The sequence below is a fragment of the Rhinoraja longicauda genome, chromosome 4 (assembly GCF_053455715.1).
Source record: "Rhinoraja longicauda isolate Sanriku21f chromosome 4, sRhiLon1.1, whole genome shotgun sequence".
In the NCBI taxonomy this organism is placed as follows: domain Eukaryota; kingdom Metazoa; phylum Chordata; class Chondrichthyes; order Rajiformes; family Arhynchobatidae; genus Rhinoraja; species Rhinoraja longicauda.
This window is the reverse complement of record NC_135956.1, coordinates 76296666-76313506: the sequence shown is the minus strand read 5'-3', so window position 1 is coordinate 76313506 and position 16841 is coordinate 76296666. Positions and strand designations below refer to the sequence as shown.

Genomic DNA, 16841 nt, shown 5'->3' with positions numbered 1-16841 from the left:
TTCGAACAGCCCATGGGCGCCCCCACTCCACATGGTCCCCAAGGCACGTGGGGGCTGGCGACCTTGCGGGGATTATCGGCGGCTGAATGGCGCTACCGCCGCGGACCGTTACCCCGTGCCCCACATCCAGGACTTCAACGGCCATTTGGCTGGGGCTACTATCTTCTCAAAAGTGCATTTGGTGCGGGGTTAAACTACAAAATTAACTACCCCCCTCCCCACCCCCACCCCCATCACCTGATAGCTCAAACGTGGATACAACAATCTCTGTTATGGCATCAATAATTTCTTCCATTGATTCTCACTCACAATGTCCTAATGTACACCTGCTTCAGTCCCCAGGCATGTATACATCTTTATGTGCTTTAAGACCACCAACACCTCCGCTTTCATAATGGTTCAGGATAAACTTCCTTTTCCATATTATATTATATGAGATCAATGTTATGTTAGATAATTTCCAGATATTCCCTTCACTGATCACAGTTTCATCTCAAAAAAATCCTCTCAATTAAACGGTGCCCTTGGGGCTATTTGCAACATAAGGACAGGGGAAATTGGACCTGTCCCCTAGTTTGGGGAGAAGGCTGCTAAATCACACAAGAGACCATAAAGTACCCCTCCATCTCCTGGCCCCCTGGTCCAAGTTCCCTCATCTCCATTCAGCCTTTAATGCTACTGCCCTGTAACCACCACATAGAGTGTACTTGAAGAGCTAACTCACCTCGCAATGGTCAGGCACAGTGCACAGGCATAGTTTTTATGCTTGATTCAGGGGGAAAACCTCCTAGGTGATATTTTAATCGGATTTTCCCCAGATGTTAAGTTTTTTTTTGTTGATCAGCTGATTGGGCACATGGCACCTATTGAACACATGACTAAACTGAAAACTCTAATCTTTAGTTCCCAGGTAATAGCTTAAATTCTAAAAAGCTATTATGTACACCTTTCCTACAATCTCTCTCATGATTTTAATTTAACATAGAGTTGGAAACATAGTAAAATAGGTGCAGGAGTAGGCTATTCGGCCCTTCGAGCCAGCACCGCTATTCAATATGATCATGACCAATCATCCAACATCAGTATCCTGTTCCTGATTTTTCCCCCATATCCCTTGATTCCTTTAGTCCGAAGAGCTAAATCTAACTCTCTCTTGAAAACATCCAGTGAATTGGCCTCCACTGCCTTCTGTAGCTGAGAATTCCACAGATTCACAACTCTCCGGGTGAAAACGTTTTCTTCATCTCAGTCCTAAATGGCCTACCCCTTATTCTTAAACTGTGACCCCTGGATTCTGGACTCCCCCAACATTGGGAACATTTTTCTTGCATCTACCCTGTCCAATCCTCTCAGAATTATATATGTTTCTATAAGATCCCGTCTCATCCTTTCTAAATTCCAGCAAATATAAGCCCATTCGACCCATTCTTTCATCATACGTTAGTCCCGCCATCCCGGGAACCTACGTTGCACTCCCTCAATAGCAATAATGTCCTTCCTCAAATTAGGAGACCAAAATTGCACACAACGAATCCAGGTGCGGTCACACCAGGGCCCTGTACAACGGAAGTAGGACCTCCTTGCTCCTAAACTCAAATCCTCTCGCAATGAAGGCGAACTTATTTATTTATTTATAATGAATGATCTCTTGCTATCCACTTTGCTGCTGTAACACTGTAAATTTCCCCGGTGTGGGACAAATAAAGAAATATTATATATATAGTATATATATATACTAATATAGGAATATTATTATATTATATATATATATATATAACTTTGGCTTTTTTCACTGCCTGCTGTACCTGCATGCTTACTTTCAGTGACTTATGTACAAGCACACCCAGGTCTCGTTGCACCTCCCCTTCTCCTAATCTGACACCATTCAAATAATAATCTGCCTTCCTGTTCTTGCCAGCAAAGTGGATAACCTCACATTTACGGGTACCCGTAAAAGGGACCACATCACCCCGATTCTGGCCTCTCTCCACTGGCTCCCTGTACGGTACAGAATCAACTTCAAGCTCCTCCTATTCACGTATAAAGCCATAAATGGACACTCCCCCCCCACATCAAAAATCTTCTAACCCCCCTCTCTAACTCCAGGTCCCTCAGGTCGGCCGACTTGGGGCTACTCACTATCCCGCGGTCTAGGCTTAAGCTCAGGGGTGACCGCGCTTTTGCGGTTGCAGCTCCTAGACTGTGGAACAGCATCCCTCTCCCCATCAGAACTGCCCCCTCCGTCGACTCCTTTAAGTCCAGGCTCAAAACCTATTTCTACTCCCTAGCGTTTGAGGCTCATTGAGGAGGCGCTGTGAACTGTTTGCGTGCTACTGTATGTTTCATTTTTTTTCCATTGGAACCTAATCAGATGTACAGCACTTTGGTCAACGTGGGTTGTTTTTAAATGTGCTATACAAATAAAATTGACTTGACTTGACTTGACATTATACTGCATCTGCCATGCTTCTGCCTACTCACCCAACCTATCCAAGTCACCCTGCAGCCTCATAGCATCCTCCTCGCAGCTCACACTGCCGCCTTTTTGACCCCTTTAATCCATGCATTATAGAAATTCCTCCATATTTATCTTATTCACTCCAACAGAAATGCACTGGAGGTCATGGAATAAATAGTACAAGATTAGCAGATTTAAACAGTGGCATGGTTACCGTTTAACTGTGTTTTAATTTACTTCTCCCGTGAATGAAGGGCTGCGATTAAGTGGATGAAACATTGGCCTCCTTAAATCACAGCACCTCAAAAGCATCCTACCTTCTTGTAGATCATGATTCTTCGGTTAATATGTTCAAGCTTTTCACCAGGCACAGTGCTGAACCTCGAATGGAGTTCACGAGGCATGGCTTCACTTAAGCAGTTTAGCCTGACACAGTTCTCTACAAACAGCTCATCGTTCTTAGCCATGCACTCAAGGATCTGTTAAAGAAATACCGTTTAATTTTTTGTCATTCATAACCTAATCCAAAATGATGTTACCATTCAAGATAAAAATGCATCTAATGTACATGTTCCAAAGATTAGACAATAGACAATAGACAACAGGTGCAGGAGTAGGCCATTCGGCCCTTCGAGCCAGCACCGCCATTCAATGTGATCATGACTGATCATTCTCAATCAGTACCCCGTTCCTGCTTTCTCCCCATACCCCCTGACTCCGCTATCCTTAAGAGCTCTATCTAGCTCTCTCTTGAATGTATTCAGAGAATTGGCCTCCACTGCCCTCTGAGGCAGAGAGAAGTTGCGAAAGGAGTTGCCAAATATTTGTTATGTGATAATATAAACCACTGGTTGCATATTCTATTATTTTGAGTTCTGCATTCAAAAAGCCATAAAACATTAATTATTTCCTGTGGTATTTTGTAAGAATTATGTTTAAAAGCTCCAGAAAATTATTCTCCCATGTTTTTCGCCTGCTTAACATTTCCACAGCATTGCTACTTTTCTCCCAAAAGTGTTTGATTTCTGTCACAGTTTTTCCCAATGATTTAACATTTCTGTAATTTTCACAACAATGCCATAGATTGCGTGAGCAGAAAGTAACATCACTTGAGCTCTGTTAATTAATTTTTAAAACATACTGTTAAATATATTGCCCCCAAACCATTACCTTAACAATTACTGATAAATAGGGCTTCCTTGAGTCAGCAATGTTGGAATGAATCGCATAACTGCATGTGATTCGGCCAAGTTGGAATGCCCAGTGGGTGAGGAAGAAGAGGTGAGATGATTTGGAGCCATAACAATAGAACCCTGACACTGTGGATAAAGACTGTTTAAATAGCTATAATAGACAATAGGTGCAGGAGTAGGCCATTCGGCCCTTCAAGCCAGCACCACCATTCAACGTGATCATGGCTGATCATTCTCAATCAGTACCCCGTTCCTGCCTTCTCCCCAAACCCCCTGACTCCGCTATCCTTAAGAGCTCTATCTAGCTCTCTCTTGAATGCATTCAGAGAATTGGCCTCCACTGCCTTCTGAGGCAGAGAATTCCACAGATTTACAACTCTCCGACTGAAAGAGTTTTTCCTCATCTCCGTTCTAAATGGACTACCCCTTATTCTTAAACTGTGGCCCCTGGTTCTGGACTCCCCCAACATTGGGAACATGTTTCCCGCCTATAACGTGTCCAACCCCTTAATAATCTTATATGTTTCGATAAGATCCCCTCTCATCCTTCTAAATTCCAATGTATACAAGCTTAGTCACTCCAGTCTTTCAACATATGACAGTCCCGCCATTCCGGGAATTAACCTATGGGAATATGGCGAGTGTCCAAATAAGACCACTTTCCCAACGAATGCATCTCCTGAGAGGATATGTCGGGAATTCTGTTACAGGCAGCTACATTGCCAGGCTTGCCTCTTTTAGTAAGGCCTTCAAGTCATTTGATGAGGAAAGAAAATGTTAAACTTTAAAAACACAGTAATTTACAAACTGATTCTTCATTTGTTCTTTCTATCATACCTTTGCAGTCAAATTGAAAAATCCCTTGGGTTCACTCATTTTCTCCAAAACATGGCACTTTGTACCAGCAGTGCTGTCATATTCATACACCACACCATAGTCCAAGTGAACATTATCTACTGTTAGGCTCACATGATCCTTCTTCCCATCAATTATAGCCATCGTATTAAATTTATCAAAGACTTCTGGGGAGAAGGAAAGATACTGTCATCCTGACATCCACTTACTTCAAGATAAAACAAACCATTATAAACATATAATCTACAGTATGAAAGTGATTAATGTGGTGAACATAACATTGAAATGTGTTTCTGTCAGTAAGAACGACAGACATATCGATTATTAGTTTCAAGAGTCAGGCATGTTGGTAATACTGGCATAAAACTAACAAGAAAGGCCAAAAGCAAACTCCTAAATAATTCTCTGTTCTCTTCATTAAATACAACTGAAAATAGTTATTAAAAAAGGGAAACTGAACACAATTGAATCAGATTTATAATTTAGGGTGTAATCCCAATATCATACATATGACAGAATTGGAAGCATTCAAACAATGTTTCACATCCATTTATATTCTATGGAATTCTAGATTATATTATTTCCGCATTAAATATGTACCTTAGATAGGTTACAGGTAAGCTACATACTGGCACTAACCAGTTTCAACCCTTCAATTTACAACCAAAAGGCACTTCTTCATATATTTTAGCTATATCATATCATATATATACAGCCGGAAACAGGCCTTTTCGGCCCACCAAGTCCGTGCCGCCCAGCGATCCCCGCACATTAACACTATCCTACACCCACTAGGGACAATTTTTACATTTACCCAGCCAATTAACCTACATACCTGTATGTAATGTTTATGCCAATGTAGTTTCTGTTGCAAATACAATGGCCTTAACATTTATTATGGGATGAAATGGGTAAACAGCCTGATGACTCGAGAAAGGCAAGATTGCAAAATATTTGCAGAACATTACAACAGGAACTGGTTTGAGTTGTTTAACTCTGGCTCTTGCCTGGCAGTGATACTTTGCTATGGAGAATTCAACAAAATCAGGATCAAGGGGACAGTGGAGGATGAAAGGGAATGTATTGAGAATATTGATGGAGAATAATTCCTAATGAGTAGAGAGATTTCATTTGAGTTGAAATTGAAGTAGAGGAGAGGTAACAGGAAGAGATAGAGAATGCAGTGGAGAAAACACAGAGGCGTTTGAAAATTGTAGGCCGGATTTTCGGAGAAGACATCACGGGAAAAGTAGATTGTAAAAGATTCTAGGGAGAAAAAAAGTAAATGAAAAGATTATGAGAAGACTTCTAGGAATTATAAATGGGACAAGTCAAGGATGCAATGTCTGGAGATTTGTAGGTTTTATTTCAGAGATAAAGTCTGTAGAGGAGCTTTTAAGGAAGATTTTAAGAGAACTTGCACTGAGGGATGCTGAAAGGAGTCTGTCTAGAACCTGGAGCTCAAGGTATAGAGTGAAATTTGATCATAAGCAATGCTGAATATTTTTTTCCTGTTAGGTGAGGCAGAGGCACAGCCTGGGGCCATGCGTGCACCCATGTCACTAAAATTGGAGCATCCAATATTCATACTGTTGAGTTGTGAGCTACTTAAACGGAATACGAAGTGCAGTCCTGCAATTTGCATGTGGCCTCACACTGGCGATGGAGAATGCCCAGGACAGCAAAGTCAGTATGGAAACGAGAAGGCGAGTGAAATAATTTAAGCTATTTTAATACGCAGTTCATTTCATTTGCTACATTAATCTTTGTGATTTGCTATTAATTCATTTACATGCAGTTTTTGGGGGAAAGGGAGCATCTTACAGACTTATGCATCAATTGACATATGACAGTGCATGCATTATTGTCTATTGCAGGGATGCAAGTGATTTTTCTGCTTCTTTTGAGGATTTTCTACTTGACACTACATTTTAAATTTTGATCCTTTGCTTTCTTGGTCATTTAACAGATGTTAATATATCATAAATTACTCCATCTTACAGCTTTTGCAAAAGATAAATGAATTGGAAAATATATTGCAAGGTATTCCAATACATTTGCTGCAGTTATTGCCCCATGGACTAAAAGACGGATCTGGACCACTGGCTCAAAATACCTTATATTGTTGACATTCATCCTGATGTAGATTTAAACCCAGTTGAACAAGTGAAAATCCTCAAATCCTGCAGTCTTCAGGCAAGACTCATTCTTGCATTACTCAATTATTTTGCAATCATTTAATTACAAAATCAATACATCGGGAAAGAATGTCATTAAATTGGGGCAATAGAAACTTTAAATGGAGGAGGAGCAGAGTAATAAGGGTGGGGGGTAGCAATGTGGAAAAAAGTAATCGAGTTGCAAGGTTGCAATGAAATAATTTGAAAGGACGATAAAAAGCAGTACTTTAAAATCATGTGTGTGAATATAGTGTTAACCTTTGATAACGTCTCATTAGCAAAGTTACAGGTGTTAGAAATCTGATACAAGAACACAATGCTGGAAATATTCAGCATGTCATGCAGCTTCCTTTTTTTTTTTTAGAGAAACATGCCCTTTCGGCCCACCAGGTCCGCTCCGACCAGCGATCCCCGCACATTAATACTATCCTATACCCACTAGGGACAATGTTTTCATTTACCAAGCCAATTAACCTACAACCTTCATTTGTCTTTGGAGTGTGGGAGGAAACCGAAGATCTCAGAGAAAACCCACGCAGGTCACGGGGAGAACATACAAACTCCGTACAGACAGCACCCACAGTCGGAATCGAACCCAGGTCTCCGGCGCTGCATTTGCTATAAGGCAGCAACTCTACCACTGCGCCACCGTGCCGCCCTGTGATAGTAAGAGTATTAACATTCTGATGAAATGTCCGCAATCCGCAGGCATTGCCACTTTCATTTCACTGCACATCGTGTATGTGTATGTGACAAATAAACTTGACTTGACTTGTCAATTTTCTGAAACTCTGACTCCTCATAAATACTGCCTAACCTGCTGTGCATCTCTGGTATTCTCTGTTTCATTTTCATTAACATGTAACTGCGGCTTACCTTCATTAAAACCATCTTGCACATCAGTGTCACTTCCTCCTGAAGCTGGACCCTTTGAACAGAGTTTCTGAAGATCCTCCTGACCACTCTCAGCGTTATTATATACCCATTGAATGGAGTCTTGCTACATGACCAAAACAAAAGTTATTCTACGGGTAAAATTAATTTCACCATTGTCATTTCATGCTGATTCTGTGCTGAATTCATAAGCAAGCATGGAAATCTCTGGACACAGTTTATCTATTGTTATAAAAAGGTATTGCAATTTTCAGATTTACTGCCAACCTGATCTCTGCTAAACATGCAATGCTGAAGGCAGTGGAGGATAGACCTTTGCATGAGTTAATGTATATACCCATTGTTTATTGGGATCATGTACAACAGAATATTGCTATCCAGTTGACGGTAAGCAAAATTGGCAGTGAGGCCATTTAACTGCTACTAAACATATATTTTTAGGTGCTGAATAATTCCAAGATGGACCTCGTAGTCCATCTTAATCTCTAAAGATGTTAATAAAAGCTGTTGCATTTTTTTGAAAGGGGAGGAAAGTGGAGAAATTTTAACCAGTTTTTAAATGAATGGTATGGAAGTCAAGTGATAAGTGGAGTGCTTTCTACACCATCATGGTACACTGGCAGCACAGTAAAGCAGCTAGCAGAGCTGCTGCCTCTCAACAACAAACCAAATTCAATTCTGACTTTGCTGTCTGTGGAGTTTGCACAACTCTGAATCTGTGGTAGATTGCCACGTTAGATTGACGTATCTTGTGTTGTTATGCTGTAACAAAAGCTCAATGTCATGCAGGTCAAAGTCATTTGTTCCATTAGCTCCTTAACCAAATTGGAATTTATTGTCTTAATGGTTACAATCTAATGGACGCACTGCATCCAACAAGCCTGAAGCCGCAATCATATCAAAGGTCAATGCAACAAGCATTCAGAACAGCATCAACTCCAAGTTTCCATCATAAGATCATTAGACAGGAGCAGAATTAGGCCATTTGACCCATCAAGTCTACTCCGCCATTCAATCATGGCTAATCTATCTCTCCCTCCTAACCCCATTCTTCTGCCTTCTCCCCATTACCTCTGACAACCATACTTTCAAGAATCTATCTATCTATGACTTAAATATATCCATTGACTTTGCCTCCACAGTCTTCTGCATCAGGTGGGGACCCTTCTTCAGACTTCAACCAAGTTTGGCAAATATGCTTTACCTTCCATAAATGCAATAAAACTTCCCCATTCTTTAACACCAATAGTAGCCAACATGCTTCTTAATCTCATGTTGGACATGCCTGCTATCTTCTTTTGCAATTCGTGCACTTGAACACACAAATCCCGCTGGACTTCATTCAGTTGTAATTTCTCTTTGTTTAAATAATAATCAGCCTTTTAATCCCTTCACCCTGTTGCATGGCCTCACAATTTACCCACAATAAGCTCCATTTGCCAGGTTTTTGCACAATCACTCAATCTTCCATTCACTCATTGGAGAACCATAATTTGCAAATCACAGAATGTCCTTCCACCTATTCTTGCATCATCAACAAACTTGCAAACCTTACATTTTATTCTCTCCTCCAGGTCATTAATACAAATAATAAACGGTTGAGGGCCAAGAACTGATCCCTGGGGTACTCCATCAGTTATATCCTTCCAGCCTGAAAAGAACCCATTGGTCCAGCTCTGAGATTTCCATGCAACAACAAGTTTTCAATACACTTCCTCCATTAACCTAGATTCTTAATTTATGCCCAAGCATAAATAATGCACTTATGCAAGACCTTGACGAATACATTTTGGAAATCTAAATGCACTACATCCATAGTTTTACACTCAATCAACTCCCTGTCACATCCTCAAAAAGACGCAAAATGTTGAAGTAACTCATCAGGTCAGGCAGCATCTCTGGAGAACATGGACCGGTGACGTTTCATGTCGGGTCCCTTCTTCAGACCAAGTTTGCCAAATGTGGTTGTACCTTCCATAAAATCATGTTGACTGGGCTGAATTATGTCCAGGTTTCTAAACAATTAGTTATTTCCTCTTTCATTATGGTCATAAGGTCATAAGGAATAGGAGTAGAATTAGGCCATTTGGCCTATGTATCATGGCTGATTTATCTCTCCGTCCTAACCCCATTCTCCTGCGTTCTCCCCATAACTTCTGACACCTGTACTACTCAAGAAAGATTATGGTTTCTATCATCTTGCCAGTTGTAGACATTAAATTAACAAGCATTTCGTTCCCAATCTTCTGCATTCTTCCCTTTTTGTACAAGTGAATCTGGTTAGGTGTTTTCCAATTTGCTGGTGCCCTCCTGGAATTTATTTGAAATTAGCCCACCTGTTATCTCATGGTGAAAACTGATGCAATTAATTTGATTTATTTATTATATCTGCAGTTTTTTGCATCCTCGTTTAAATTCATCGGTCTTGGTCTCGAGCAGTCCCACAACTACCCACCCACCTTCTTCCTATTTAGGTAACCACAGACACAAAATGTTTTTTTCTCAAAATCAATTTTCTCACTTCTTGTGAACTTTTGTCTTTTTTGTTGTTGTTAGACTCTAGAACCTCCGAGTCCTCCGGCCAACCACCAGCCCGTGCCACTTTGTTAACCCCTTTATTTTCTTGATAAAGATATCCGACTTTAAAAGCACAAAGGTTTAACTCCCCCTCCCATTCCCAGTCTGACCTTTCTGTCATGGGCCTCCTCCAGTGCCATAGTGAGGCCCACCGGAAATTGGAGGAACAGCAAGCACCTCATATTTCGCCTGGGCAGCTTGCAGCCCAGTGGTATGAACATCGACTTCTCCCACTTTAGATAGTTCCTCTGTCCCTCTCTTCCCCTCCCCCTTCCCAGATCTCCCTCTATCTTCCTGTCTCCACCTATATCCTTCCTTTGTCCCGCCCCCCCTGACATCAGTCTGAAGAAGGGTCTCGACCCGAAACGTCACCCATTCCTTCTCTCCTGAGATGCTGCCTGACCTGCTGAGTTACTCCAGCATTTTGTGAATAAAGTTTAATTTTCAGTAAGTTCAAATATTTCCGAACTGACCAAAAAAATCAAGTGTTTACCTGTGAAGGGCGCTTGTATTTCCGACATGCTGTGACATGTGCTATCACACTTGCATGACTCTCTTTGTTTACGTTGATCCCATTTACTTTGATGATGCATTGGCCAGGGTGCAGGCCAGCTCCCGCTGCCACAGTTCCTATGCCACATAAAAAGGCCATCAGAAAACTTGAAGTACAATATCAATTTTGGTCTTTTGTGCTTTAATAGTGGATAATGCAATATTTCATGAAAGTTTAAGCCTCATTATTTCATCAATAATAAAATGGCAATAATGCCCAAGTTAAATACAGTTCAAAACACTGGACTGATTAATTAAAAATTGATGCACCGTTTATACCAATGGTAGAACAATTAGCCTTTTACATCTTGGATATATTACCATATTCCACTCTATCACTTCCATTAGCAAGTGTAAGCAATAAGGCCACTGGCATGGAATTCACAAGGAAGCTCTGAAACACCAGGTTATATTAAACAGATAAAGTAGAAATTCTGGAGAAATATACACACGATTACAAAAATCCTATGTAGATTGAGATAATAGAATGGAACAGTAATAACGATCACAATGATGGTCGAGATTCATTAAGTTCAAGGTGTTATTTGTCATGCAAGACATAATGATCAGCAAATCCCCAAGTTAATCAGATAATCAGGTTACATTATCACGGGCTGCTTTGGGAAGCAATGGAGTAGATTGTTGGGGCCCTGGAGATTTTGCATCTTTGTTAGCCACAGTTGAGGTATGAGAAGAATGTCCCGCTGAGTTACTCCAGCATTTTGTGTCTACCGATGGATAACTAATGTTAGTTCTATATTTAAGACCGGCAGTAAGGATGAGTCAGGTAACTACAGGCCAATGAGCCTTACATCAGTGGTAGGAAATGTCAGGAGAAAATTACATAGGATGGGATACATGACCATTTGGAAAGGCAGGGATGATCAGGGATGGCCAACATGACTTTGTCAAGTCAATTTAAGTTTATGGCCACCTGCACAAGCACGTATGTACAGGTACAATAAAAATCTACTTACAGCAGCATCACAGGCATATTGACCAAGCCAATACACAAAAACATAAAATATACATATGTAACTTATATATAAATTACACATATATTCTACAACACAGGGTAAAGAAAAAGACTGCAAAAACAAGACAATACATGCAAAATTCAATTAGGATCTTAAGGATAGCGGAGTGAGGGGGTATGGGGAGAAGGCAGGAACGGGGTACTGATTGAGAGTGATCAGCCATGATCGCATTGAATGGCGGTGCTGGCTCGAAGGGCTGAATGGCCTACTCCTGCACCTATTGTCTATTGTCTATTGTCTATTGTCTATAAAACATTATTGTGCAAGAGGGGATAAGGGTGGGTTTAGGGGGTTGAGCAGGTGTCAAGAACCCAATGGTTTCAGCTTTCCTGAAACTGGTGGTGTGGGACCACAGGCATCTGTACTTCCTGCCTGAAGCCAGCTCAGATGGTAGGGATCCTTGATAATAGATGCCGCCTTCTTGAGGCAACTCCTCATGTAGATTAATCAATGGTAGAAAGGGCTGTGCTTGAGATGGATTGAGCTGAGTCACTAGTCCCTGGAGACTCTTGCACACCTGTGTGTTTGAAATGCCAGTACTTTTTATCGTGCTTCTGAGAAAGTTTGTGTTTCTGAGGAAGGTTGGTGACTTGACAAATCTCTTTAAACCTCAAAGAAAGTAGACATGCTGGCGAACCTTCTTCGTGATTCTATCTTTGTACGAGGCTCAGGAAAGGTCATCCAATATTTTAATGCCCAGGAATTTGAAGCTGCTAACACTTTCCATCACCAACCCACCAATGAAAACTGACAATAGAAACAAAAAGCTGGAGTAACTCAGCGGGTCAGGCAGCATCTCTGGAGAAAAGGAATAGGTGACATTTCAGATCGAGATCCTTCTTCAGAAAGCGAGTCTGGGGAAATGGAAATGAGGGATATAGATGGTGATATAGAGAGATATAAAACAAAAGAATGGAAGATCTGCAAAAAGCAATGATGATCAAGGAAAGGTGGGGCCCACAAAGGTCCATGGTTGGCTGTGGAGTAGGTGTCAACTAGTTATACAGTGAAACCACTGGGATTTGACCTCCATCGCAAGCAATGGCTAACCCTGAACAGGATCGGCACCCTCCATGCAAGAACAGCCCATCACCTGCCCAAGTGGGGGATGACAGACAGAAAGCCCTGCTTGCGACTGCGGATATCCAGACCAGACCATCCCAAACATCGTGAATGACTGCTCACTGAGGCTTTTTCCTGGTGGCATCAAGGCCATCCACCCAGCAACTGATGCTGCCCTGGCCTGGATGTCTACCCTTGACCTACAACTTTAGGCTGTGCACACCATACGCAAGAAGAGGTAGTTATACAGTGATATTTAACAGGACGACTGTGAAACTATTAAGATGACTAGCTTTGCGGGAGGGTCGGAGAGAGAGGAGATGCAAGGGCTACTTGAAGTTAGAGAAATCAATATTTATAACACTGGGTTGAAAGCTGCCAAGCAAAATATGAGATGCTGTTCCTCCAATTTGCGTTTAGCCTCACTCTGACAATGGAGGAGGCTCAGGACAGAAAGATCACTATGGGAACGCCAACTTAAAGCGTTTGGTAACCTGGAGATCATTCAGGCCAAAGTGGACTGCGTGAAGGTGTTCAGCGAAACGATCGTACAGTCTTGGTGAAAGCTGACACATTGTCTTCTGATTTCCCCTTTCTGAAGTCAACGATTAGTATATTTGATTTTGTTGACGTTGTGAGCGGGGTTGTTGTTGTTGTTGTGGCACCATTCAGCCAGTTGTTCAATCGCTCTCATGCATGCCGACTCACCACTACCCATGATTAGGCCAACAAGAATGATGTTGCCCACAAATCTGTAGGTGGCACTGGAGCGAAGCTTAGCCATTGTTTATTATGAGGCATAAAGAGAGTAGACCAGGGGGCTAAGTACACATTGTGTTAATAACCAGTGTGCAGATGTTGTGACTGATCTGCACTGATTGAGGTCTGCTATTGAGGAAGTAAAGAACCAGTTGCAAAGGGAGGTGCGGAGGTCAGGTCTTGGAGCTTGGTAATGTGTTTGGAAGAGACAACTGTGTTGAATCCTGAAATATAGTCGATCCAACAGCTGTATGTATTTTGATTATCCAGATGGCCCAGGGCTGAGTGGAAAGCCAATGATATACACAAAATTCTGGAATAACTCAGCGGGTCAGGCAGCATCTCTAGAGAAAATGAATAGGTAACGTTTCGGGTCGAGACCCTTCTTCAGACTGAGAGTCGGGGGACAGGGAAACGAGAGATAGAATCTGATGTGAATCTGTTTTTGAAGAAAAGCAAATTGAAGTGGATCCAAGTAATTTCTGAGGCAGGAATTGATTCACACATATTGACTCATCGAAGCATTTCTGCATGAGGTTGGTAACGACTGTAACATATTCAACAGGTCCACTAATAAATTCTTGAATGTGGCCCAGTCCACCAATTCGAAGCAGTCCCATTAATGCTCTTCAGCAACCCGTATCCCTCCAGCAGCATTTCAATGTCCTCTTAACTGGTGCTCCCAGATATACAGTGCCCTCCATAATGTTTGGGGCAAAGACTCATCATTTATTTATTTGCCTCTGTACTCCACAATTTGTGATTTAAAGTAGAAACATAATCACATGCGGTTAAAGTGCACATTGTCAGATTTTATTAAAGGCCATTTTTATACATTTTGGTTTCACCAGGGAAAAAGTACAGCTGTGTTTACACATAGTTCCCCCCCCCCCCCCCCCCCCCATTTCAGGGCACCATAATGTTTGGGACACATGGCTTTACAAGCATTTGTAATTGCTCAGTTGTGTTTAATTGCCTCCTTAATGCAGATATAAGAGAGCTCTCAGCACCTAGTCTTTCCTCCAGTCTTTCCGTCTCCTTTGGAAACTTGTATTGTTGTTTATTAACATGAGGACCAAAGTTGTGCCAATGAAAGTCAAATAAGCCATGATGAGACTGAGAAACACGAATAAAACTGTTAGAGACATCAGCCAAACCTTAGGGTTACCAAAATCAACTGTTTGGAGCATCATTAAGAAGAAAGGGAGCACTGGTGAGCTTACTAATCGCAAAGGGACTGACAGGCCAAGGAAGACCTCCACAGCTGATGAGCAGAAGAATTCTCCTGATAATAAAGAAAAATCCCCAAACACCTGTTCGATAGATCAGAAACACTCTTCAGGAGTCAGGTGTGGATTTGTCAATGACCACTGTCTGCAGAAGACTTCATGAACAGAAATACAGAGGCTACAATGCAAGATGCAAACCACTGATTCGCCACAAAAATAAGATGGCTGGGTTACAGTTTGCCAAAAAATATTTAAAAGAGCAACCACAGTTCTGGAAAAAGGTCTTGTGGACAGATGAGATGAAGATTAACTTACATCAGAGTGATAGCAAGAGCAAAGTATGGAGAAGAGAAGGAACTGCCCAAGATCCAAAGCATACCACCTCATCTGTGAAACACGGTGGAGGGGGTGTTATGGCCTGGGCATGTATGGCTGCTGAAGGTACTGGCTCACTTATCTTCATTGATGATACGACTGCTGATGGTAGTAGCATAATGAATTCTGAAGTGTAGAGACACATCCTATCTGCTTAAATTCAAACAAATGCCTCAAAACTCATGGGCCGGCGGTTCATTCTACAGCAAGACAATGATCCCAAACATATTACGAAAGCAACAAAGGAGTTTTTCAAAGCTAAAAAATGGTCAATTCTTGAGTGGCCAAGTCAATCACCCGATCTGAACCCAATTGATCATGCCTTTTATATGCTGAAGAGAAAATTGAAGGGGACTAGCCCCTAAGACAAGCAAAAGCTAAAGATGGCTGCAATACATGCCTGGCAGAGCATCACCAGAGAAGACACCCAGTAACTGGTGATGTCCATGAATCGCAGACTTCAAACAGTCATTGCATGCAAAGGATATGCAACAAAATACTAAACATGACTACTTTTATTTACATGACATTGCTGTGTCCCAAACATTATGTTGCCCTGAAATGGGGGGACTATGTATAAACACTGTTGTAATTTCTACATGGTGAAACTGAAATGTATAAAAATAGCCTTTTTTAAAATCTGACCATGTGCACTTTAACCACATGTGAATTTTTCTATTACAAATCTCAAATTGTGGAGTACAGAGGCAAATAAATAAATAATGGGTCTTTGTCCCATGGAGGGCATTGTAGGAGTAGAATTGGGCCATTCAGCCCATCAAGTCTACTCTGCCATTCAATCATGGCTGATCTATCTCTCCTTCCTAACCCCATTCTCCTGCCTTCTCCCCATAACCTCTGACACCCATACTAATCAAGAATCTATCTATCTCTGCCTGAAATATATCCACTGACATTGCCTCCACAGCTTTCTGTGGCAAAGAACTCCACAATTCACCACCCACTGACTAAAGAAATTCCTCCTCATCTCCTTCCGAAAAGAACGTCCTTTAATTCTGAGGCTATGACCTCTAGTCCGAGACTTTCCCACTAGTGGAAACAACCTCTCCACGTCGATTCTATCCAAGCCCTTCACTATTCATGATGTTCACTATTCACCATTCTAAATTTCATGACTAATAAATATGCGGGTTGAAACAGTACAACCATGGAACGTAAATTACAAGTTGCAACAGTACAACATTTGAAGTGAAACATTCAGCGTGGTCCATTGGTAAAAGTACACACCAGTGCACAATGAGGCTGATTTAAAACAGTAACTGAGATAATCCACCTCAGGGTCCAGCTGTCAGCCAGGTGCTTGTGAGTAGCTGACGTTAAACTTGTTTGGCAAAAAATCTTTTTACCTCTGCCAATAGCATGGACAACTGATGGACCAAATCCTCGAATCTGAAATCCAAGACCGTCCACAGAGTCCGGGATCTTGATTGTCCTGTCCAAAGAAAATCCACGTGGTAATTAATGCTATTTTGTGACGTACTAAATGACAGGTATTTTTAATTAGAAAATAAAATGATCTAAAAGAAAATCCAGACACTAAATCAGGAAAAAGCAATTGAGGAAAATTATTTGAATAGCAATTGGCAATTTTCAATAAATCAGGTCATTGTACGATGAGATTCAAATTTATTTTCCTTTATATTATAAGG

The 16841-nt window shown here is 41.4% G+C and overlaps 1 protein-coding gene across 3 annotated transcripts in view; it reads right to left on the bottom strand.

The window, feature by feature from the left end:
• Positions 1 to 16841, bottom strand: part of prex2 (phosphatidylinositol-3,4,5-trisphosphate-dependent Rac exchange factor 2) — a 264841-nt gene that overhangs the window by 136176 nt on the left and 111824 nt on the right. For all 3 annotated transcript variants that reach the window (XM_078398119.1, XM_078398117.1, XM_078398118.1), the window contains 5 exons: positions 16539 to 16624; positions 10651 to 10787; positions 7563 to 7686; positions 4489 to 4673; positions 2776 to 2937 (listed from right to left, as the gene is read on the bottom strand). In XM_078398119.1, the coding sequence (XP_078254245.1) occupies positions 2776 to 2937; positions 4489 to 4673; positions 7563 to 7686; positions 10651 to 10787; positions 16539 to 16624 (694 nt within the window). The remainder of the gene's footprint in view (positions 1 to 2775; positions 2938 to 4488; positions 4674 to 7562; positions 7687 to 10650; positions 10788 to 16538; positions 16625 to 16841) is intronic.